Source organism: Anomaloglossus baeobatrachus, chromosome 3, assembly GCF_048569485.1.
Source record: "Anomaloglossus baeobatrachus isolate aAnoBae1 chromosome 3, aAnoBae1.hap1, whole genome shotgun sequence".
Taxonomy (NCBI): domain Eukaryota; kingdom Metazoa; phylum Chordata; class Amphibia; order Anura; family Aromobatidae; genus Anomaloglossus; species Anomaloglossus baeobatrachus.
In genome coordinates this window covers 311957021-311982647 of record NC_134355.1, presented here as the reverse complement: position 1 = coordinate 311982647, position 25627 = coordinate 311957021, and the positions used below count along the sequence as shown (strand labels likewise).

At 41.4% G+C, this 25627-nt stretch overlaps 1 protein-coding gene across 4 annotated transcripts; it reads left to right on the top strand.

Annotated features, from left to right (window-relative positions):
• Window positions 1–249: 249 nt before the first annotated feature.
• VGLL2 (vestigial like family member 2) lies at window positions 250–20795 on the top strand. 4 transcript variants are annotated; one of them, XM_075338305.1, is made up of 4 exons: window positions 250–529; window positions 3296–3611; window positions 10238–10753; window positions 19762–19900. In XM_075338305.1, the coding sequence occupies exons 1-4, from the start codon at window positions 449–451 to the stop codon at window positions 19803–19805; spliced, it is 957 nt and encodes a 318-aa protein (XP_075194420.1). In that variant the 5' UTR covers window positions 250–448; the 3' UTR covers window positions 19806–19900. The 4 variants fall into 4 exon arrangements, with proteins under 4 accessions (XP_075194420.1, XP_075194421.1, XP_075194423.1 ...); XM_075338306.1 differs by lacking the exon at window positions 19762–19900 and adding an exon at window positions 19914–20795 and having other exon boundaries at window positions 253–529; XM_075338308.1 differs by lacking the exon at window positions 250–529 and adding an exon at window positions 2145–2165.
• Window positions 20796–25627: the final 4832 nt, after the last annotated feature.

The following is a 25627-nucleotide window of genomic DNA, read 5'->3' as shown; positions in this document are numbered from 1 at the left end:
GTGCCCAGGGTTTGGGTCTGGGCTGCTTTCTCAGGGATTAGATTGTCCCATTGATGCACGTGTGTGGCTACTAGCTGGTGTCCAGTGGCTTGTGCAGCAGGAAGAGAGGGGAAAGGTGACAGGACCTGATAGACCCTCTCTGTGGAGGATGAGAGCAGCAGTGGGAGCCGGCACAGCAGGGGGCTGGGTGGTGGGAGGGAAGCGCCTGTGCTGTGGGCCCCTCTGCAGACCCTGTTCTCCCACCTCTCAGCTCTCCTCTGCTGATGACGCGTGGGAGATAAATGCCCCCGCCTGTCACTCTGTCCCACGCCGGACTAGTGGTCACGGAGCGCACAGCGGAGACACTGGAGCTCCCGGAGTCCTTTCCATGTGGACGAGAAGCGGACATTAATGAACCTGCACAGCACCGCTAGAACCGCAGCAGCATCCCCTGCCTCCACTGCTAGCCATGAGCTGTCTGGATGTAATGTACCAGGTGTATGGTCCGCCCCAGCCCTACTTCACCGCTGCCTATAGTCCCTATCATCAGGTAGGTCACTACACGTGTGCACGGACTTGGCTGAGAGGTAGCGGAGCTGACGGACCTTTCTGAGATGTAGCAGAGCTGAATGATCTGGCTGAGATGTAGCGGAACTGACGGACCCGGCTGAGATGTAGCGGAGCTGACGGACCTGATTGGGATGTAGCGGAGTTGACGGACCTGGCTGAGATGTAGCGGAGCTGACGGACCTGGCTGAGATGTAGTGGAGCTGACGGACCTGTCTGAGATGTAGTAGAGCTGACGGACCTGGCTGAGATGTAGTGGAGCTGACGGACCTGTCTGAGATATAGTAGAGCTGACGGACCTGGCTGAGATGTAGTAGAGCTGACGGACCTGGCTGAGATGTAGTAGAGCTGACGGACCTGTCTGAGATGTAGTGGAGCTGACGGACCTGGCTGAGATGTAGCAGAGCTGACGGACCTGGCTGAGATGTAGCAGAGCTGACGGACCTGGCTGAGATGTAGCAATGCTGACGGACCTTTCTGAGATGTAGCAGAGCTGACGGACCTGGCTGAGATGTAGCAGAGCTGACGGACCTGGCTGAGATGTAGCAGAGCTGACGGACCTGGCTGAGATGTAGCAGAGCTGAAGGACCAATCTGAGATGTAGCAGAGCTGACGGACCTGGCTGAGATGTAGCAGAGCTGATGGACCAATCTGAGATGTAGCAGAGCTGACTGTTATTGAGAGAGACAACCACAGCTTGATAGCGTGATTTGTGCCAGATGACAAAGCCAGATCTGCTGCATCTATTCATTTACAGGGCTTCTCTATGGTTATACGAAGTGTGAAACTTCTCAACTGTGAAGTGTCCACCACATGCTGAGCGCAGGATAATTAGGTGCTAATCACAATATTTACTTAGCGCCCTCAATGCAAAGAAGTGCGGCACAGTAACACGTGGAGAGGTAGTCATGTGCAGGGAGGAAGAGGAGAAGGCATGTACAGAGAGGAAGAAGAGGAGAAGGCATGTACAGAGAGGAAGAAGAGGAGAAGACATGTACAGAGAGGAAGAAGAGAAGGCATGTACAGAGAGGAAGAAGAGGAGAAGACATGTACAGAGAGGAAGAAGACATGTACAGAGAGGAAGAAGAGGAGAAGACATGTACAAAGAGGAAGAAGAGGAGAAGGCATGTACAGAGAGGAAGAAGAGGAGAAGACATGTATAGAGAGGAAGAAGACATGTACAGAGAGGAAGAAGAGGAGAAGACATGTACAGAGAGGAGGAAGAGGAGAAGGCATGTACAGAGAGGAAGAAGAGGAGAAGACATGTACAGAGAGGAAGAAGAGAAGGCATGTACAGAGAGGAAGAAGAGGAGAAGACATGTACAGAGAGGAAGAAGAGGAGAAGGCATGTACAGAGAGGAAGAAGAGGAGAAGGCATGTACAGAGAGGAAGAAGAGGAGAAGGCATGTACAGAGAGGAAGAAGAGGAGAAGGCATGTACAGAGAGGAAGAAGAGGAGAAGGCATGTACAGAGAGGAAGAAGAGGAGAAGGCATGTACAGAGAGGAAGAAGAGGAGAAGGCATGTACAGAGAGGAAGAAGAGGAGAAGACATGTACAGAGAGGGAGAAGACATGTACAGAGAGGAAGAAGAGGAGAAGTAGACATGTACAGGAACAAGGGTACATGTAGACGGATACAAGTATAGATGTGGACTTGTAGCCATGTGATATAATACAATTCATAAAAATATATATGATTCTATCTTCAAGGGTGTGTAGATAGACAGATATTTAGGAACAAGGAAGAATATATAGAAAAAAGCAGAAGTAGAGAAGCAGATTTGTGTGTGAGTGTGTGTGTGTGTGTGTGTGTGTGTGTGTGTGTGTGTGTGTGTGAGTGTGTGTGTGTGTGTGTGTGTGTGTGCGCTTGCAAGCATAGGAATACATATAACTTTATATGCAAGTAAACATAGAAACAAGAGTGCATGTAGCTGTGTAAGTTGTATATGGTTATAGATGCTTCCGTATGAAATTCTGCGTTATAAGACAGTAGGGGTACATGTGTGTGTGTGAATACACACGTATATCCACATCTCCCGGTCCATCCCTGGTGAACTGTCTATAGATATGTAATTCTGCAATATAAGGCAATTCCTAAGGGTACAAGTAGCCCTGTGAATACACACATATATCCACATGTCCCGGGCCGTCCGTGGTGAACAGGTGGACAGGGTCTGGACACAGTCCTTTGTGTGGTAATTGTGCAGCCTTGGGTTACATCTCCTGCACCTGTCCTTGTCCGTTTCCCAGGCGGACTGGAGCCCCCATTGTTCCCCAGCACAGAGCCGCCGCTTCTCCGCCGGTGATTTGCGCACTATTAGCGCACTGGTGCCTGAATTCGTTCCGAAGTAGCAGTAAGTAAAAAGCAGCAATTGATTCAGGGCTTTTGCACCCTGGGACATTTTCCTGGGGCTGAGACATTCTACATCTTAATGAGAACATTAGACAGAGGTGGGATTGAGACTTGTGAAACTTTCTATTTTTTTCTGATGCTACGAAATAAAGGTAATGCTGAAGACATTCGGTTAATGATGAGTTAGAAGCTGTGCTATTCCTTGTCATTATACTAGTGACATTATAGATCAGGGTGCTGTTACTATTATTGCTGCTCTCCTTTATGTTTTATACTGCGCAGTGTTTCCTTTTGCGCACAGTCTTTGCGCCTGAGTGGCTCCAATATATCCAATATATAAGTCATCATAGTTTTCATATTTCCATTGGCTGATAATGTTTATTTTTGCATTCTTTAGAAGCTAGCGTTCTACTCGAAAATGCAGGAAGCCCCTGAAAGTGGCAGCAGCAGTGCCAGCAGCAGTGCCAGCAGCAGTGCCAGCTCCTTCTCCAGCCATGCCCCAGCCAGTATTAAGGAAGAGGACTGCAGCCCCGAGAAGGAGAGACCCCCTGAGGCGGAGTATATCAACTCCCGATGCGTCCTGTTCACTTATTTCCAGGGGGACATCAGTTCGGTGGTGGATGAGCACTTCAGCAGAGCCCTCAGCCTGCCCAGCAGCTACTCTCCCAGCAGTGCCAGTGCCAAGGCTTCCCGAGGGGCCAGCTCCTGGAGAGGTGAGGGCATTGCTCATGTCATATATACTAGCATGGGGGGGTTACTGGATACAGGATTCCTATGCTTTCTACAAAATCAACTTCAGATTTCCATCTACATCCTCATGCAAAGTGATATTATGCTCTACTAATAAAAGTGGAAAATGACTGATTTAAGAGTAAGTCATATCCATCAGCAATTGCAATTTTTATCTCTGTGGGCATTGATTTTAACATATTTATAGTATGTACCAGCATACATTGTATATTCACAGTATAGTGTAATATAATGCTATATAATAGAACAGAGTGGAATATCATAAAACCTCTGGTCTAGTCTAGAGGTGGACATAATTGTGTTAGTATAATCATAGAAAGCAAACTACTGAATGGACCTTTAATTAAATAGCAATATAATGGGGTAGAAATATAGAGAAAATTGTCTGCTTAATGTGAAAAGGAAGTACCGTATGTACAACAGGCTCTGTAGAATCTAACTATATCTATCTATCTTATATATGTATAAAACTATATATATATACTGGGTATATGTGTGTGTGTGTGTGTGTATATATATATATATATATATATATATATATATATATATATATATATATATATATATATATATATAATGTTTAAATATATATATAAATTTGTAGGAGAAAAGTGAAAAAATAAATGTTATGCATATATATTCTTTAATCCATCCATTTTTCTAGTTTCATGCTCATCTTGTTCTTGTTGTTTTTTTCTTGTCATGATATTGATAAAACAAGTTTAGAGTCTGATATAACTTTCTTTCAAACATTTACTTGTATTGTATAGTTGATATAAACCTTTCATGTAGACATATAGACATATAGATTAATATATGTACTTGTTATTTACTTACATTCAAATTATATGCATGGATGGTATATGTGTATATATATATATATATATATATATATATATATATATATATGTGTGTGTGTGTGTATATGTGTGTGAAAAAAAGCTGTAAAAGCAAAAGCAAAGAAAAATGTGATATAGTGGGTGCAAAACCCTCCAAAGAAGCTTTATCCATTTATCAATCAACTTTGAATATGTACCTGTGTGCATATTTATATATTTACATATCTGTGCGTATATATATATATATATATATATATATATATATACATATACGTACTGATTTACATGTGTGTGTATATGTTTATACAAATGGTTATGTTTATATATTATGCATAAATACTGTGTGTGTGTATATATATATATATATATATATATATATACATGCTGTACACAGTGTGCATGGTGTATGTAAAATATATATATACTGTGTGTGTATATATATATATATATATATATATATATATATAGATATATATATATAGATATATATATATATATATATATACTGTATATTATACATATATATATATATATATATATATATACACAATATATATGTGCATATATATATTATACATGCACCATGCACACTGTTTACAACATATATATACATGTGTGTGTATATATGTGTGTGCATATATATATATATATATATATATATATATATATATATATCTCACGCTGTACATGGACATATATATATATATATATATATATATATATATATACATACTGTATATTATATATATGCATGTACATACACAATATATATGTGCATATATATTATGCATGCACCATGCACACTGTTTACAACATATATATATATATACATGTGTGTATATGTGTGTGTATATATATATATATATATATATATATATATATATACACACAAATATATATATATATATATTATATACCACGCTGCATATGGACATATATATATATATATATATATATATATATATACATACACAATATATATGTGCATATATATTATACATGCACCATACACACTGTTTACAATATATATATATATATACACATGTGTGTGTATACATGTGTATATATATAGATATATATACCACGCTGTACATGGATATATAGAGAATTATTGCTCGCAGTGCACTGCTGATTTTAGAAGGGATTTTCTGTCACTATTTTAGCGTGCTTTGAATCATGTAATTTTGTTTGCAGCTTTTGAAGCCAATGTCAGTAGGGGTCCAGGGTGATAGAATTGAATAGGATGCATTCTACTCATGCATTCTACTCTATTATTTAATAATTATCTTCTATTTTTGGCTTCAAAAACTGTGTTAAAAACTCCATCAATATATCACTTGTAAATGTCCTGTAATTAACTTTCCCTAATTTTCTTCCACTAATTCTTGCCCAGGTAGATAGAACTGATTGCAAGTTTTATTGCCCCTTAGTGCTTGGAGATGTCATTCTGCACATAGATATCTGGGATGATGTGATGGGTTTGGTGCAAATTGTCTTAATTTGTTGACAGATGAAGAGACCTTCTTGTGAGTGATTATCAGAAGAGCCTTCAGCTATTGGAAGTCATTTGAGCATTCGATGTGTCGTACTCCTATTTCACACTAGTAGTAGAACGCTGCGGCTTTTTTTTTGTTAATATCTATCTCAATAGTCCAGTAACTTGGTGACTTTGTGTCGTCATGGATTGTTCTGATGAATCCCACTGGAGCAAATAGTTAGCTGCCGATAGTTTTCTCTATGCCAGTTACTTCAAGGTGTAATTAAAACATTATTATTAACTCTTGGTACTCCGTTTAATGGAAACCGAGCATAATGTGTTGGCAGCAGCCTCGCTCATCACAGGGGTGTACATAATATTACAGAGGGGCTGGGTTTGTCACTCAGCTCGTAGCTCATCTTTGAAGCATCTAATTTTAGTTGTAGTTCTGAATGAAAACATTGAGAACAGTTCCCAAAGTCAGACATTTACAAGCTTATTTGTGTTTCATCTGACTAATCTTCTATATTTGACTTGTTCATTCGGCTGCTGATTGAATGTATTGTAATCTAAAAATGATGACTGGCAATTAATGGGTTATTGCCATAGAAATGCAATGAAATCATAATTGTAAGAAGGTCAGAGTGTAATAACTGATTTTAACAGATCCAAAATATTGCTCAGTGTGCATTCAATAACCTGCGGCTTTTTAACTATTGTGAAACTACAACTCCCAGCATGCCCGGATAGCCACCTGCAGCCAGGCCACTTGTCGTTTATCATAATCCTCTTGATCCGTTTTATGCGTGAATGATTACATTTCAGGGTGAAGTTCTTCTAGCTCTGCTGGCACAGACAGCTCTGCTATAGCTGCATGTCACATTGCTTTCTTGAAGGACACTGGTGGCTGTGTGGCATATTAAATTAAAGGGGAAATCCCCAACTTTGATATGCTGATGGCCTATTTTTCTGATAAATTATCAATAGCAGGTCCAGGGGTGGACATATCATTGGTTGCACAGGGGCCCAAGAGGTCAGGTGGCCCACTTTTACCTCCAAAGCAGGTGAAATTGTGCATTTTGATGAGCTCTTTGGCTGTAAAGGGCCCATATACTGTTCTTACACAGGGGCCCTTTAATGTCTGTGTTCGCCAGTGAGCAGGTTGGTGGGGTCAGACATCCAGCACCCTACAAATCCGCTCTTATTAGCTCCAATGGCATCAGAAGTGCACCCTCTGTACAGTAGTGACTGCCTGCGAGTACTGCAAATCAGCTCCCATTCACTTTAATAGGAGCCGCAGAACTCGGTTATCAATTTTAAAGTATTAAACATCTACCTTAATACAGTTTTTCTTACAGCTTTGAAAAGTTCATCCAAGCTCATAGGTGTAAGCATTTCCTCAGTCACCTAATGAGCAAGCAAAATTCTGCTCATTCATCTGGTGATCGGATTGTTTCTGCCAGAACAGAAGTCATTGATCTCGGCAGACACTACAGAAAAGAAGAGCGCAATAGGGTCTTATCTGCGAGGAAAGCAGTATTGCTGAATTCACTGGTGGGGGTTGTGTAACCACAACCTAGGAATCCGCTCAAAAGTACAGCTGCTGCGGCCCCTCGAATGGCAGAAATGGATGTCAGGGGAAGAAGGGTTAAATATCCTCACTGCCGATAGACAAAATGTCCAGAATGTAAAGAAGACAAGCCAGGTAAGTTGATTGTGTCTACGCGTTTCAAAGTATAAGACTTTTTTAGGACCAAAAAAACTACTATAGAGTTATAATAGTTCCTGTCCTGAAGAAGTTTTATAACTTCGAAACGCGTGGATACAATAAACTACTTGGATTGTACTTACCTGGCTTGTCCTCTCACTGTGCATCCTGTCTGTAAAATTGGTACACATTCAATATTTTACTATGATTTTACTGCAGATTTTTGTAGATGTGTAATATTTATGTATATCATGTAAACTATACAAATACATATATAAAAACACAAAACACTTTATGGTTACTAAGTAAAGCAGTGTCCCGCTGCTGCTGCAATGTGATATGGTAGGCAGACGCCGATGCATGATGTCACCAATTTCTGGCTCCATAGAAAAGTCTTTCCTGATGTCTAATATTAGGCATTAGCACTGTCGTTGGAGGCGGTTTCAGACTACAGCTTAGGTAGTAATCTGAAGTTGTGGGACATCCTTCTCCATTACCATTCTGATAGATACAGAAGCTGCATTTGTAAGCCACTGTCATTTGCCTAGAATTAAAATATCATGGTTTAATAAAGATATTGAGCCCCTAACCTTTCTATGGATAATGACTGGAGTCACTTTCATGCATGGTTTTCGGAAATGAGCAAATATTTAAAGAGAACCCATCACAGACTGCACGGTCTAACGACACTATTGGGTATAGTAATAGAAGACAGGTTCACACATTCCTTCCTGGCTGCAATTAGACAATCCATCACACAGAATATGGTCATGGTGGAGTCAGACGCTCCCGATTCATGAAGAGATGCACATCTTTTCATATATCTGCTTCGTATTGTCTTCTGATGCTTAGAAAAGTTGTCTAAAGTACATGAGGCTGACACTTTGGAATAGAGCCCTATTCACTCATTTGTGATTTTCATGGTGAGAACATGTACACACTATAATCTATAGACCTGGTTTTGTTTTATCCTGTGCATTGAATTCAGTATGGTTGTTCTATATGTGAAGCGATTTTTGTTTTTTGAAAGCTCATAGACTTGAATAGGCAAGACTCCTCCGATATATTGAAAAAACTAGTGCACGCTGCAATCTTTTCAGGTCCATGAAAAATAATGCTCATCTGAACAGCCCAATTGAATAACACTGGTCCTAGTGCTTTCCATGTATTATCTGTCTTTTCATGGACAGCGCTCGCACTGGAAATATATGAATGTAATCTCAATGGGGAAGAAGATAGTGACAAACATGTAACAATTCATTATTTTTCCTTTTGAGTATTCCTCCTTTTTTTCTTCTATTTTGAATTGTGGATAGTCAAGGGATAGCGGTAACCACAGGGACTTCCTTATCCGCAGTTTACATATATATATATATATATAAAAAAAAAAGATATATGTAATATATATATATATATATATATATATATATATATATATATATATATATGCACAGTATATATACTGTATATATATATATATATATATATATTTATATATATATGAAAGAGGTAAGAGTCCTGGTGCACCACCTACTCTGCGTGTTACTACACGTTCAGCTACTTGAGCCCTACTGAGCCATGGAGGGGATCATGGTGCAGACTTGCGGTGAAGACCAAGATAAATCCAAGGGAGAAAGAAAGTCGCACTCCAGATGATCACCATATCACTCCGGGTCCTGGACCCGTGGAAGCTAAGTTCTAGCGAAACGGCACGCCGTCGTCCGGCGTTGTATGGCTTGTCTCACCCTCCCCACCGCTTGTACCTTCATGTTTCCCCTGCAATAAAGACAGAGTGATATGGTGATCATCTGGAGTGCGACTTTCTTTCTCCCTTGGATATATATATATATATATATATATATATAAAATTTATACACATTTTTTATAGATGAGTTTTTGTTGCCACTTTAATCTTTTATGCCACTTATAATAATAATGGTGATGATTCTGTACTCCCATTAGGTATCCTTAGAGCTTTAAAACGTCCCATCGGCTACATTATTACTAATTCATTCAATAGTTTATTTATTTTACTAATACTTTCATCTCCAGCTCATATTTTGTGTTATCCATGTATTTAGTTGGATTTTAGTCATTTTCATTACATGGTCACAAGTCTGGATTGAGGTAAGGCTCTATTCACATAATTAATTTTTGCTTTGTGTACTTTTCATAATGAATATTTGACCAATGGACTCCTTTGTAGAAAAATGTGTATTGCACACCCAAAGTATATGAAAGCCTAGCAAACTAGTTTCCTTTACAGCGAAAAAAGCTAGAATGAAAGAGATGCCATATGTAGTTAATAGATAAAATGTTAACGGAGCTAGAAAATACACAAATAGAGCAGGAAGGAATTGTTATTATAACCCTGGGATTTTATAATGCTGCTTTGTTTAGCTGTAAAAACAAAAAAAAAATTGCTATGAAAATGGAATAATTGTAGTTGTAAACCAATATACAGTCACAAAAATCAATTGCATTAATATAAACACATTTCTTTTTTGGTTGTCTATGCAGAAAATATATGATATCACAGAGAAATATTTTTGTGTTATTCCACAGATCCATCTTTCCCAATGAGTCAACGAAGCTTTCCGCCTTCTTTTTGGAACAGCAGCTACCAGCCATCGACAGCTCCACCGACCCTGGGCAGCAGCTTAGCCAGTCCTCTAAGTGGTCCTCATACAGAAATCCCTTTTGGAGCAGACCCTTATTCCCCTGCTTCTCTTCATAGCCATCTACACCAGGGACCACCTGAGCCCTGGCACCATGCACACCACCATCACCATCACCATCACCCATATTCTATTGGGGGAGCTATAAACAGTCAGGGTTCCAGTTATCCACGGGCTGGCATGCATGAGGTATACAGTACACACTTTGATCCCCGCTACAGTTCGCTACTTGTCCCGGCATCAGTCAGGCCTCACAGGATCACACCAGGAGGAACTGCGCCTGGTGCCACACAGTGCGACCTGAGCAAGGGCGAGCCATCTGCATCTGCATGGACAAGCCCTGGTCCATATCCAGGACCAGCAGGAGACATGGGACAAAGCCTTAGCCTCAATGTTGATGCAGGTAAGAAGAGTTGGGATTCATTCATTACCATTTAGAGATGATTGTGGGTTTGAGATATCATTATATAATTATAAGTTATTAAAAAAAAAAACTTTATGCAAAAAACAGCTCGCACTGAGAGGCAAAGTGTAACCTGCTCATCACTGCTCCCTCTGTTAAGCAGAGTAGAAATATGTTATGAATTGTGATGGTCAAACCTGCAGATATTTGGGATCGGCATGTCCAACTGGATTAAAAAAAAAACAGTTCGGGACCGGAATTAATCCTGAATATCTGCCCGGATGCTGATCCAGATTTAAGTCTAAGGGAACCTGAATATTTTGCTTTAAAAGTTGTTAGAAAGAGCTATTGAGATTAGAGCAGGAACGTTATATTTACTGAGTGTCCCGTGCAGCTATAACACTACTTCTGGAGCCGCTCATTAACCCTCATACATAGTCACTGCTTCCCCTGCCCACCGGCAGTCCCAGAGTCCCTGATTGGTTGCAGTCAGAGAACATCCCCATCTTGTGTGACAGTGTGTCTGATTGCTTGGAATCATACACACTGTCTGCGTATTTATAGTGATGGAAAAATAAATAAATAAACTGTCTTAGGGTTCCCCCATATTATGATACCCAGCAGGGATAAAGCATACGGCTACAGACTGAAGCCCCCAGCTGTCTGATTATCTTGGCTGGGTATCAAAATAAAAGGGACCACTTTAGTTGTTTTTTTTAGATTATCTAAAAAAATAATTTTTGAAAACAGCATGCAGCTACCCCCCCCCCCCCCATTTTGATACCCAGCCATGATGAAGGCGACAGCTGGGGGCTGGTATTCTCAACCTGGGGAGAGCCAAGATTATTGGGCCCCCAATCTAAAAATAGCAGCCTGCAGCCACCCAGATGCAACAGTGTTGGCACTTTACCTAGCTCATCCCGATTGCCCTAGTGCTTTGGCAATCAGGGAAATATAAGGGGTTAATGACAGATCACAGCTATCACTAAGCCCTAGATTAGTAATGGGAGGTATCTATGAGGCCCCCTACATTACTAATCTGTAAGTGAATAGAAATAAACACAAACACTGAAAAAATCCTTTATTTGAAATATAATACAAAAAAACCCACCCTCTTTCTACAATTTATTAACCTCAAACACCCAGTTCTGATGTAATCCACACAAGGTCCCACGGCAATTCCAGTTCTGCTACATACTGAAGTCACAGCATGCGGGCACAGAACATGCTATGGCTTCAGGCAGAGACTGACTGAGTCGCAACTATGAGTGGTGACATCAGTCAGTTTATCTGTGGTCACAGCTGGAGGTTCCCACGGTATCCTACCTGTGACCGTGGGTAAAGTGACCTCAGGTGACCTCATTGAACTCAGGTGAACCGAGTTCACAGAATTGCGTTGCCTGACAGAAAACCACGCTTTTTTTGCCAATAGATGCAGATTTGGTGCTAAAATTTATACACCATATTCCTGCACCATATATATCTGCTTCTACTGGCAAAAAAATGCTCAAAACAAGATGTGGTTTTGATGTGGTATTAGGGCTCATGCGCAGGTTGCCGAATTGTATGCACTTATGCTGTGTATTGCAACGCAGCATAAATGCATGCGACCTGCGTCCCCTGCACAATCTATGAACATTGTGCATAATCCATGTGCACGTTGCGTTTGAGAGTGCAGCAATTTGGATGCCAACATTTTGTTCCAAATCGCTGCGTTCTAAAAAGCAACATGTCAATTATTCTGTGCGCTTTGGATGCAGGTCCCGCTCTGTCTATGGGAGAGGCTGCATCCAGAGTGCATTCATTATGCAGCCTTTCTGCAGCGATTTGCCGCGCACATGTGCTGTCAAATCCCTCCAGAAATTTCTGCAGGGACATAACGCAACGTGTGCCCACAGCCTTACAGTGATTTTTTTGCCACGAGGTTTGGTGCAGGAATATGGTGTAGAAACTTCAGCACCAAATCTGCATTTCTTGGCAAGTAAATGCAAAGAAACAGTTTTGATGCCGTTTTGGTGTGTTTTTCAGGCAGGAGATGTAAATTTGGTACTGAAATGTCTGCAAGAGATTTCTGCACCAAATTTACAAACATGATTACCCAGGTCAGTACGTGTTTGTAGATACCCAATATTTATATATACAGTATTTTACTTTTATCTAAGTGGTGGAAAAAATTCAGAAGTTTGTGAAAAAGAAGAATTACATTTTTGTCACCATTTTTCAAACCTGTACCATTCTCATTTTTTGGGATCTGGGGTTTAATGATGACTTACTTTTTGGATCCTGAGCATATGTTTTTAATTATACTATTTTTAGAGAGATGCAATGCTTTGATCACCTCTTATTGTGTTATAATGCAGTTTTTCAGCCACCAAAACTACGTAATTCTGGAGTTTTGATTTTTTTACTCGCTATGCTTTTTACCGATCAGATTAATTGATTTTATTTCAGCATCACTCCGATCCGGAGAAATGCTGCTCTCTTGTGACTGCTGGCGCTCTGCCAGCATTCACAGGAAACGTGTCATGTGTGCGATAGGGGTCATCACCTGACATCAGGCTGTCATGCCAACCCATTGGCACCCTGTGATCGCTTCATGGGGGTGCCTATTACGGCAGAGAACAGCCCAATCCCTGCTGGAGCGCTTTAGATTACGCTGTCAGAGTTTGTCAGTGCGATCTAAGGGCTTAATAGGTGCACATGTCTGCTGATCAGATCAGCAGACATGTGCGGGGAATAATGTGGGCTCACCATACATGACCATACACGCCAAACACGACCAATGACGTATAAGTAAGTCATTGGTCGTGAAGGGTAAGAGGTTAAGTTACGTCACTCTCTTGCAACAGCTTTGCACTAGAACGGTGATGCTTTAGGAGGTGAGTATACACTGGTTTTATTTCAATTCGGGTCCTGAAGGGATTAAGCTGTCTGGTAATGGACAACCCCCACCCCTATTATACTCACAATCAGTGTTGAAGAACAGGAGATGACTTGTTTCACAGCTTCATAGTTTCATAGTGTTTAAGGTTGAAGGTAGACTTAAGTTCATCGAGTTCAACCAATGACCTAACCTAACATACTAACATGTTGATCCAGGGGAAGGCAAAAAAACCCCCATAATATAGACAGTAAGCTCCACATTAGGGGAAAAAATAATTTCCCGACTCCACATATGTGGCAATCAGACTAGTTCCTTGGATCAACGCCCCATCACAGAATCTAGTGCACATAACCAGTATTATTATAATTTTGAAGAAAGGCATTCATGCCTCTCTTAAATTTTAGTAGTGAATCAACCATTTCAACATCGTGTGGCAGAGAGTTCCACTTAGCTCTTAAATATTCTACTAATACCCAACTGGTGACAATCCTGGATATCCACTAATCTGGTTATGACAAAAGTGAAATTTATACGGGCTTAGTTGCTTATTTCAATGTCAAGCTCTTTTCTATTATTTAATTCATGATTAAAATGAACACGCAGGCATGCAGAATCAACGGCGTTTATTATAGGACATACAAACTGCAGTGGCGGACATACAATTGGTTCAAGGAAAAAAAGGACCCATTTTCACTCTCAAATTAACAACCATCTTCTGACACAGACACATAAAGGTTTGAGTTAGGTTGGTTTCAGATGTCCGTGTTTAATCAGGTACAAGCCACATACATGGTTATGGTCATACGTGTGTCCTATGTGTGTCACGCACGTGTCATGTGTATGTCACACGTGTGACATCTGTGTTTGCATACATGTGACACGTACCGGAGAAAACACAGGTCTTTGAAATAAAAAGATTTTTTATTTTCACCTGTATTCAGCGATGTTTTCTTTGGCTCCGCTGCCTCCCGCTCCTGACCGCCGCTCATTATATTCATTGATTATTCACTGCACTGAGGAGCTGGAAGCAGGAGCCTCACTTGGGGACAGCACCACCGAGGACAGCATCGCCGCATCACTAGTGACAGGTGAGTATCCAGCAAGCAGTGTGTGTGCAGTGGCATCCAGGAGGTCATCAGAGTTCCCAATGAACTCTGATGACATCCTTATGACACCGCGGTACAGCAGGTGTCAGGACGGGGACTTCACGGGTTCATCAAAGTTCATTGGGAACTCTGATGACCTTCTGGACGTCACTGCACACACAGTGCTTGCTGAATACTCACCTGTTCCCGCAATGCGGTCCTTGGCGATGCGTACTTGGTACTGTCCCTGGCGATGCTTTCAGCTCCTCAGTGCAGTGAATAATCAATAAATATAACAAGCGGGGATAAGAAGCAGGAGGCTGCAGAGCCAAAGAAAACAGCGCTGCATACAGGTGACTATTGAAAATCTTTTCATTTCAGAGACCCATGTTTTCTCCGGTACGTGTCACATTGAGGTCACACAGATCACATTAGTGTAAGATCTGTGTGACACCCATGCTGCCGGAGAAAAAACAGACATGTCTCCGTGTGTGCGTATGGGGCCATGAAGGGGGTCACATGGTCCGTATGAAAACACAGCCGTGTGAGTAACTGCAGAGAAAAACATGGGTACGTGTGGCATCCATGTTAAAAATGGATGTCACACATACCTGAAACACGGACGTCTGAAACTGGCCTTACAATGAGCCATTGGACTTCAAAGGGTACATGGGGTACTGATCTTACACAGGGGCCTCCTTCTGTCTATAATAAAACATAGCACACATACAGGATAAACATTTCATAGCTATGCCTAGAATTTTACATATTAGACACACATAGAGCGTTTTCCGTCCCTAAAAAACAACTATAGTAACACTATGGCCATTATGTTAGTTGAAAAGCCAGAGTAAAATCTATCATACGTTAAAAATGGCAGAAAAAAAATGCTTTTAAAAAATGACAGGTATTAAAAAAAAACCAAAAAAAACAAAACAACTACGACAATGTTAAAAATAAATAAATCACAAAACCTGTTTTAGGCCACGTGCACACGTTGAATATTTGGTGAGTTTTTGACCTCAGTATTTGTAAGGTCACATGCACTCGTTGAGTATTTGTGAGTTTTTCTAACTAATATTTGTAAGGCCACGTGCACTTCTTGAGCATTTTTTGAGCTTTATACCTCATTATTTGTAAGTCCATATGCACACATTTAGTATTTGGTGAGTTTTTTTAATTCAGTATTTGTGAGGCCACGTGAACATGTTGAGTATTTGGTGAGTTTTTTTACCTCAGTATTTATAAGCCCATATGCACACATTCAGTATTTGGGAGTTTCTTACCTCAGTATGTGTAAGCCCATGTGCACACATCGAGTATTTGGTGAGTTTTTCTACCTCAGTATTTGTAAGGCCACATACACACGTTCAGTATTTGGTGAGTTTTTACCTCAGTATTTGTAAGGCCACGTGCACATGTCAAGTTTCTTACCTCAGTATTTGTAAGGCCACGTGCACACATTCAGTATTTGGTGACTTTTTACCTCAGTATTTGTAAGGCCATGTGCATACATTGAGTATTTGTATTTCTTTTTTTACCTAAGTATTTGTAGCCAAATCAGGAATAGGTGAATAATACAGAATTGATGCTCGTGTTGTTATTAAACTTTTCCTCTGAGTGTTTGACTCGTGGTTTTGACGACAAATACTGAGGTAAAAAACTCACCAAACTCTCAACATGTGCATGTAGTTTTAAACTGCATAAAGGTGACCATGCATGGAGAGATTTTTCAAGGAAATAAGGAAACACTCAGCCAAATACTTGAGAAAACTATACCTCATGACCATAACTTATCACAATATAAGGCACGGGTGCCCACAATGGGGCAAAACACGTGCCTAGCACATACTCCTATACAATATCAAAAAACAAGGAGAACCGGAGTAATAAATAGTGCAAAACAATGACAATTTTATTTGATGTGTGAAATAGACAAAACACAAAAAAAGGGGAAAAATGGCCATATAAAACACCATAAAATATAAAAAATGGGGAGATGAAAGTGAATGATGACCCCAGGGGAAAGGCAACGCAATGCCTTTTCCCTGGGTCATCATTCACTTTCATCCCCCCATTTTTTGTATTTTATGGTGTTTTATATGGCCATTTTCCCCCCTTTTTTGTGTTTTGTCTATTTCACACATCAAATAAAATTGTCATTGTTTTGCACTATTTATTACTCCGGTTCTCCTTGTTTTTTGATCAGCCAAATACTTGTATTAAGCCACACATCTATTGTGGTCAGCATTCAAAGTCTGCTGTTCACATTTCTTCAACTCCTGGGAAGATGGCTCATTTTCTTTGCTGAGTTTCTGGAAACCTGGACTTGCAATGCAATTGTGGGCTATTATGGAATAGTGCACTTTATTCAGATATATTTGAATATTGACTACAATAGATGTGTTTCTAGATCGGCTCTCTGTTGCCTTCTTTGTATTCAAATCTCGGGATAGAGTAATCCATTACACATATATGTTGGTCCATAAAAATCCATATATATCTTAAACCAATTTTTGTATAGAGATTTTTCAAAAGTCTTAGTAATACATGTGCAATGTAAAAATGGATGAGATGGACAACATTGGTAACTGAGACTCCATTAATTATACTCCCATTAATTGGGTGTCAATGCTTTTTTAAATGATTCCTTCATACGTTAAAAGGACATTCATTCGATCCTCCTTTGATTATAATAAATACAAGCTTGCTATGTATGGCCAGCCGTACTCTTCCTTTAATAATTTGTGGCTGGAATGTAGAAACAAAGCCTTAAGTTCTTAAACTTTAGTGTATAAAATAGTTATCAATAATTGTAAGAAAAAGTAAAACTTCCACCAGTTTACTATTAGTAGGCTTATTTCTTAGAATTTAGAACCCAATGCACAAAATTATAAGCGATTTATAAAAATAGTAATTCATACAAAATTAAAAAGATATAGGTTATAAATGAATTTAGTGCAAGATATTGCAGCATCGGGACTTACATCCTCATTTTCTATATAAATATGATTCACAGCGACTTTGAATTAATATGAATAATAATCAAGCATTGGTTGCCCAAATATTTTCTAATAACTAGTTACACCACAATGCTAATTATAGAGTTCCATTCAATATTTATTATCACTATTAATTGATATTTGTTTTTTTACTAAAGTTGTAAAAAGTGCATACTGACAATAACTAACTACGAAGGGGCTGTAATTTCTCACTGAAGCATTCAATTATATAGGAAGCAATTAGAAGAATTCGGGAGTACGAGGAGAGCCCATCAAATAGACATAGTGGGGATGTATGAAGAAGAAAGAAGCAGAAAGAAGCAGAGAACAAAGACTACTTGTCAACACCGGTAGTTAGAGGACTTCTAGGAAACTTCTCACTTTCAGGTCTTCCAACTTGTTTTTCACTGTTTGTATTGCCGATGGTTAGCCATTCATGCCAGCCATGCAATACATTCCTGCCCCGCACATTTGTCTCAGTTGTCTTTGTTTGGAGTTCCCTTTCCTGGATTGTGAAAGATACTGTTTCAGGTCCTTTAAGTCAGGATTTGGATAATTGATCAGTTCAGACTTTGTATGTTGTGATGTTCTTACAACCGAAAGGAATCCCTATACAGACTGGTATTGGTTGCCTTGTTTACAGAAAACACGAATGGTGTCAACTCTTCTCGGCCATGGGAGAATACTAAACTTTCAGATTCTTTAGAGGATTCTTTGATGATTTGTTTTAACATGATTCCTAATTAATCGGCATTGTCAATTTCGTTTTTGGCTGTCGTGTTATATAACACTATTATAGCATTTAGTGACAATGAAAGAAAGAGGGAGTGTTAACGTCATATAAGTAAAGTGTATAAATGTATGAATAAGACTATAAGGTCATGTTATCATGATGTAGTAAGATAGATGCAGAACAAAACAATGTAACAAAATAGAGAAGACTTAGAATGACGAGAAGTTATAGATAACTGCAGGAAATGCAGAGACGACACAGGGAAATATTCAGAGAAGGTTGGTGCAATGTGACAGTCATTAGGGGGCACTACAAATAAACTCCATGCCAAAGTTTTCATGGGCTCCATTACATTTTAGAACTTAACACTAATATCAAATTAAACCCATAAAATCTGACTTTTCTTCATTCCAAAAGCAAAACCCTAAGGAAGAAAATGCGGAAATATTAGTACAGGATCTCATTCATCTGGAAAAAGCTCAATGTTGGTCAGTTATACCTCAAGAAAAGATATATATCCTATATACATTGTCAGCATAAGACAAAAGAAATGCAGAATATAAAGAACAGATGAACCAAGGAGTGGAAAGCTCTGGTAAAATGGTTAAAAATAGATGTAAAAATAATTAGTATATTCTTCTATCTTTATAGTCTAAATTCTGATAAATTCTACACAGTGGCTGTTACTACTGTTGGGCCATAGTCACACTAAAATTTAAGGACTCGCATACACACACAAAACTGATTTTTTTCCCTAAGTTGTTTGACGAGACTAAGCTCTTTCTTTATCATTTTAAACACCTAAAAGAGTTCTGTAACTTTATATTTAGTTTAACAAGCATATTGTTATACAGGGAAACCATTTTAAGATGACTGCCTAAATTTACAATGGAATATGGTCTTCTAGAGAGGTTCACTTTTTAATTACAATGTTCAGTATGCAAAAGAAATTAAATGAATAATGAAGGGAAAAATCTGTTGCTGGAAATTAGGTCTGATGGTCTTTTAAAAGAGGTGGTCTGATAGAAAGGTGTGTATTCCTGGTTATATTGTATATGCCAACTAACATATAAACACCCGGAGCAAAATTTTAATGTAGACCATGTGACCTTTTATTACCATTTTATCCACATTTTATAAATTTATAGAACCCCTTTTAAAATCTACCTATTATTTCTTCAAGTAGTGGCCACCCATACTATTATTTTACCCTGTCCTTAAATTTCTTGTACCTTTAATTCTTTCCACCCTTCTCAACCACCTCTCTCTTCCTCACTCTCCTTCTCTGCCTCCTCCATTCCCAGGTTTACAGCCTCAGGATAAAAGCAAGGATCTGTACTGGTTTTAAAACCTGTTGCCCCTGTAGATCCTCTCCACCTTGTAGAAATGGTGGCATTCTGAGCTGACATGGAGTTGCTTTGGTTTGGTGGTAACAGCTTGTGATCTTGGTTTTCAGCTCGACGTTACACCTTCTGTGGAGGACCTCTCCTGAGCTGATCTTCTCAAAGACTCTCAGCCAAATCACTTAATCCAAGGCCCAGCACTAAGACTACAACCAGAGGATGGGAACAGGACTCCAAGCTAATGGCCATGCAGGAGACATTCTTAATTCCTCCTTGCTTCAAAGACTCATATTTTTATTTAAAATGTGACCGACAAAATAATTGGTGCCACCAAAAATATATATAGAGATATAATTATATATTAATATAATTCACTTGTTTTCTTATAAGGGAAAAGGACTATTTTTGTTGTGAATATTTTTTATGCCTATGGGAAAATGTACTTTCCAAACCAAGCTGCCTGAAGAACAAAAGTCCAATGTGTTAGTAATATTCTTTTTGTGGTTATTCAGACAAAGCACACACATTACACATGCAGACTATGGACATAAATGAAAAGACTAGGGGTCGACGGACTAAAAGCCCATATGTGGACATTCAATCCAGTCTGTTGTGAGTGGCAAGAATCTGCTCCAGGGCCACCTGCCCTAAGCTTATAGAAATGCAGCTGTTAGATGGACAACTGTTCAAACTCCAGAAATATGACAAGCAAGGTGGCACTTCTCAAGGTTTAGCCCAACAATCGCATTTGATTTTTTTTTTTACAAGAGAATTTTATGATGAAAGAAGAATTGCTTTTCAAAACTGACAGCCTGTACATGGACGGAACAACTGCAGTAGGGTGAAAGGTGATATTCTGCAAAGACACGTATTAGTGTGGCCAATGCATTTCTGTGTGTGTATATGTTGCTGTCATCTTGTCACTTTAATTTGTTTGGGAAACTGTGAGAGATGTATTTAATTGTAGGGTTTCTGCATTAAAATATTTTCATGTCCTTAGATGTGTTGATTATTGATCGGAACCCATGGGATTTTTAATATTAATAACACAAATATTGGGGAAAAACACAACCAATAAAATATTTGTCTTATCAATTAGGCATACTCACATCACTGGCTGCAAAAATAATTTTTTATCTATTTGTTTTAGAAGCGATCCCAGCTAGCTCCAGTGCAGCACTTCCAATCTCACTATGAAGTAGCTTGTAAACACTGCGCATGTTTGGCCACTGCTGCTGCACTGTAGCATGGGACAGTCCTATAGGCAACAAGCAGGAAACAAAGGAAGAGAAAATTGTAATATTCAAGAGAATTGGGCCAAATTTTAATAAATTGAAAAGTTGCTTGCATGTTTTTGCAAGCACTTTCCAATTATACACATCTTTAAAGATGCGAATAACCCTGTAAGAAGTTCAGCTGGACACACAACTTGCAATAAGAGCCCATTCTTTCCATACTTATTTTAATACTTCTGGCACTATACACAGTCATCAGGATGGATAAATGTTGTTATTACACTCAAGTATCTGCCTGGGTGAGATTTCTATGTCTAGAAATATTTCAAGGGAGCAACAGCTTGGTGATTTATTGCGTTGATATCCGATACCTTGCCCGCTTCACCCAAGTTCGTCTTGCAATACTACAGGACAGTGTCTAATAATACATGAAGGATGATTTTAATTAACGTTATGCTTAATTTGTATGTGACACTATGTGGATATTTCGCAGTATGTACACTCATCTCTAAAATTGGATGTTTTTTATACTAAATTTCACTACACATAATTCCGATGGAAAGCCTGAGTTCAGTCCCAAATCTGAGAAAAATAATTAGCGGTAATATAATTATATAATATATTATATAAATATATATATATATATATATATATATATATATATATATATATATATATATGGCTATAAGGAAAATATAGCAAAGACTTGGAAACACCGGTGCTGTAATAAAACGTCTTCTTTATTTGTGATATCCATAAAAGTAGACACGACCCACATGGCTCAGGAAAAACAATATTTCTTCAGCGCTCTATTGGGAGACCCAGACGATTGGGGTATAGCTACTGCCCTCTGGAGGCCACACAAAGCACTACATTAAAAGTGCAAGGCCCCTCCCCCTCTGGCTATACCCCCCCGTGGTATCACGGGTACTCCAGTTTTAGCTTTGTGTGCGAAGGAGGTCAGACATTCCATGCATAGCTCCACAGATTTTAGTCAGCAGTAGCTGCTGACTAGTTCGGATGGAAGAAAAGAGGACACATATAGTGTCCCCAGCATGCTCCCTTCTCACCCCTGGATGGTGTTGTAAGGTTGAGGTACCTATTGCTGGTACAGGGCTGGAGCCTGACATGCTGTTTTCCTTCCACATCCCCTTGGGGGTTCTGTGGAAGTGGGATCCTGCCGGCCTCAAAGCTCTGACGCCGGGCTCCATCCGCAGACCCATTAGAACCTGATGGATACGGAGCAGGAGTACCATCAGGGACCGGGCCCTGCATCATACAGGTACTCTGTGTCCCCGGCAGGCACACACACACTCCGGGCTGGCTGGGTGTTGTAGTGCGCCGGGGACCGTACACTGAGCTGGTGTTCCTACAGTTATCTGGGGGACTTTGTGTTCTGGGAACGCAGCGCCGACCCTCACTGGACCGGGCGGCGCTGCTGTGACTTGTGGTGCGCCGGGGATACGCCGACCGCGCTTTTACGGCGGCGGCGTTTATAACTCTAGTCCCCGGCTTTTGGGCCTAGGACGCCGGCAGCTCCGATCGTTCCCGCCCCCACCCTGTCAATCAGGGTAGGGGAGAGACGCTGTTTCACGGCAGCGAAGAGGGCTGGAGCCTGATTTACATGCTCCAGCCCTCACACTAGGCACAGAGGGAAGCAGGCTTCCCGCTCTTGGTCAGGAACGCCCAGGGCCCGCCCCCCTTCTTCTCTCAGGACGCCGGCAGCCATTACATGCATGTCTGGCTGGAGGAAGGACGCAAGGCTCTGGGAGACCTAGACTGAGGGGCTTTGGAAGACCACACACCCGCTCTTAAGCGGGCGGTAAGCGGCTTTTCAGCTGGCCCCTCTAGTGCCTCAGTGTATGTTAGTGTATTGTGTCACTGGACATAGATATTTATTGATTTCTTGCACTGTGAGGTCGCTTCCTGGCTGAATACCCCAGATCGCTCTGAGGAAGCAGCAGCATGTCATCCACAAGACGCAAAGCTGCCAAGGCTAGGGCTGTGTGCACTGTGTGTGCTGCATGTGGGGCTGCTCTACCAGCAGGCTCCAAGGACCCCCATTGTGTGCAATGCTCAGATCCGGTGCTGCTTCGCCAGCCGGAGTCAGGAGAGATAGTGACCCAGGCTGAGACGCCTGTAAGTCCTGCCCCGGTGTCAGGGTCAGACTTTGCAGTTTTTGCGGTTAATATGTCGGTGACTATGGCAAAAATCCTGGAAACTTTGCAATCCATGCCTGGGGCTCAGTCTATGGACACGGCGAGGTCTATGTCCTCTAATCCTCCGCAGTTGGATTTAATCCAGACTGCAAGGGAGTCCCCGGCTTCTCAGGATGAGTATACTGACTCAGATGATTGCCCCAGCCACCCCAAGCGGGCTCGCTGGGAAAGACCCTCAACGTCATCACACTGCTCAGGGTCTCAGCGCAATCAGTCTCCCTGTGATGTGTCTGAAGAGAGTGATCAGGAGTCTAATCCTGGAACCCCTCTCAATCTGGATACCCCGGATGGGGACGCCATGGTAAACGATCTTATCTCAGCCATCAATAGGCTGTTAGATATTTCTCCCCCAACCCCTTCAGCAGAAGAGGCAGCGGCAGAGCAGGAGAAATTTCGTTTCCTCTATCCCAAGCGTAAATTAAGTGCTCTGTTGGATCACTCTGACTTCAGAGAATCAATCCAGAAACACGACGCTCATCCAGAAAAGCGTTTCTCTAAACGTTCTAAGGATACACGTTATCCTTTCCCCCCTGATGTGGTCAAGCGCTGGACCCAGTGTCCAAAGGTGGACCCCCCGATTTCCAAGCTTGCAGCTAGATCCATAGTTGCAGTGGAGGATGGCGCTTCACTTAAGGATGCCAATGACAGACAGATGGACCTTTGGTTAAAATCTGTCTATGAAGCTATCGGCGCGTCGTTTGCTCCAGCATTCGCAGCCGTATGGGCACTCCAAGCTATTTCAGCTGGTTTAGCAAAAGTGGATGCTATCTTACATCCAGCGGTGCCGCAAGTGGCGTCCCTTACCTCGCAGATGTCCGCGTTTGCGTCTTACGCTATCAATGCGGTCCTAGAATCTACCAGCCGCACCTCAATGGCGTCTGCCAATTCGGTAGTTTTGCGCAGGGCATTGTGGTTAAAGGACTGGAAAGCAGATGCTGGTTCCAAAAAATGTTTAACCAGCTTGCCTTTGTCTAGAGAAAGACTGTTTGGCGAGCCATTGGCTGACATCATTAAACAGTCCAAGGGTAAAGACTCCTCTTTACCCCAGCCCAGATCAAGCAAACCTCAGCAGAGAAAGTGGCAGCAGAAGTTTCAGTCCTTTCGAGGTTCGGGCAAAACACAATTCTCCTCGTCCAAAGGGACTCAGAGGACGCAAAGAAACTCAGATTCCTGGCGGGCTCATTCACGCCCCAAGAACGCAAATGGAGGAACCGCTTCCAAGGCGGCTACCTCATGACTTACAGTCCCCTCCCTCCGCATCTCCGGTCGGGGGCAGGCTCTCCCGCTTTTACGACACTTGGATGTCACAGGTCAAAGACCGGTGGGTGACAGACATTTTGTCGCGCGGGTACAGAATCGAGTTCAGTTCTCGTCCTCCAGCTCGGTTCTTCAGAACCTCCCCACACCCAGACCGTGTAGATGTCCTGCGGCAGGCGGTGGACTCCCTAAGAGCGGAAGGAGTAGTGGTTCCTGTACCGTCTCAGGAACAAGGGAGAGGGTTTTACTCCAATCTCTTTGTGGTGCCAAAAAAGGACGGCTCATTCCGTCCTGTTCTGGACCTAAAACTGCTCAACAAACATGTACACGCCAGACGGTTCCGGATGGAAACCCTCCGTTCTGTCATTGCCTCAATGTCTCAAGGAGACTTCCTTGCCTCAATAGACATCAAAGATGCTTATCTCCACGTGCCAATTGCTACAGAACATCAACGTTTTCTACGTTTTGTGATAGGAGACGACCATCTTCAGTTCACAGCTCTGCCATTCGGTCTGGCGACAGCCCCCCGGGTCTTCACCAAGGTCATGGCGGCGGTGGTAGCAGTCTTGCACTCTCAGGGACACTCGGTGATCCCTTACCTAGACGATCTACTTGTCAAGGCACCCTCTCAAGAGGCATGCCAACTCAGTCTACAGGCTACGCTAGAGACTCTCCAGACTTTTGGATGGATCATCAACTTTCCAAAGTCAAATCTGTCACCGACACAGTCACTAACGTATCTTGGCATGGAGTTCCATACTCGAGCAGCGAGAGTGAAGCTTCCGCTAAACAAGCAGCGGTCCCTACAGACAGGGGTGCAATCTCTCCTTCAGGGCCAGCCGCACCCCTTACGGCGCCTCATGCACTTCCTAGGGAAGATGGTGGCAGCCATGGAAGCAGTTCCCTTTGCGCAGTTTCATCTGCGTCCCCTTCAATGGGACATTATCCGCCAATGGGACGGGAAGACAACTTCCCTAGACAGGAAAGTCTCTCTTTCCCAGACGGCCAAGGACTCTCTACAATGGTGGCTCCTTCCCACCTCATTGTCTCAGGGAAGATCCTTCCTGCCCCCATCCTGGGCAGTGGTTACGACAGATGCGAGTCTGTCGGGGTGGG

Bases quoted from the DNA above. Each gene is read 5' to 3' on its own strand.
- VGLL2 (XM_075338305.1), top strand. From the start codon at position 449: ATGAGCTGTCTGGATGTAATGTACCAGGTGTATGGTCCGCCCCAGCCC. The intron at 530-3,295 runs GTAGGTCACTAC...TGCATTCTTTAG, and splicing joins CCTATAGTCCCTATCATCAG to AAGCTAGCGTTCTACTCGAA. The intron at 3,612-10,237 runs GTGAGGGCATTG...GTTATTCCACAG, and splicing joins AGGGGCCAGCTCCTGGAGAG to ATCCATCTTTCCCAATGAGT.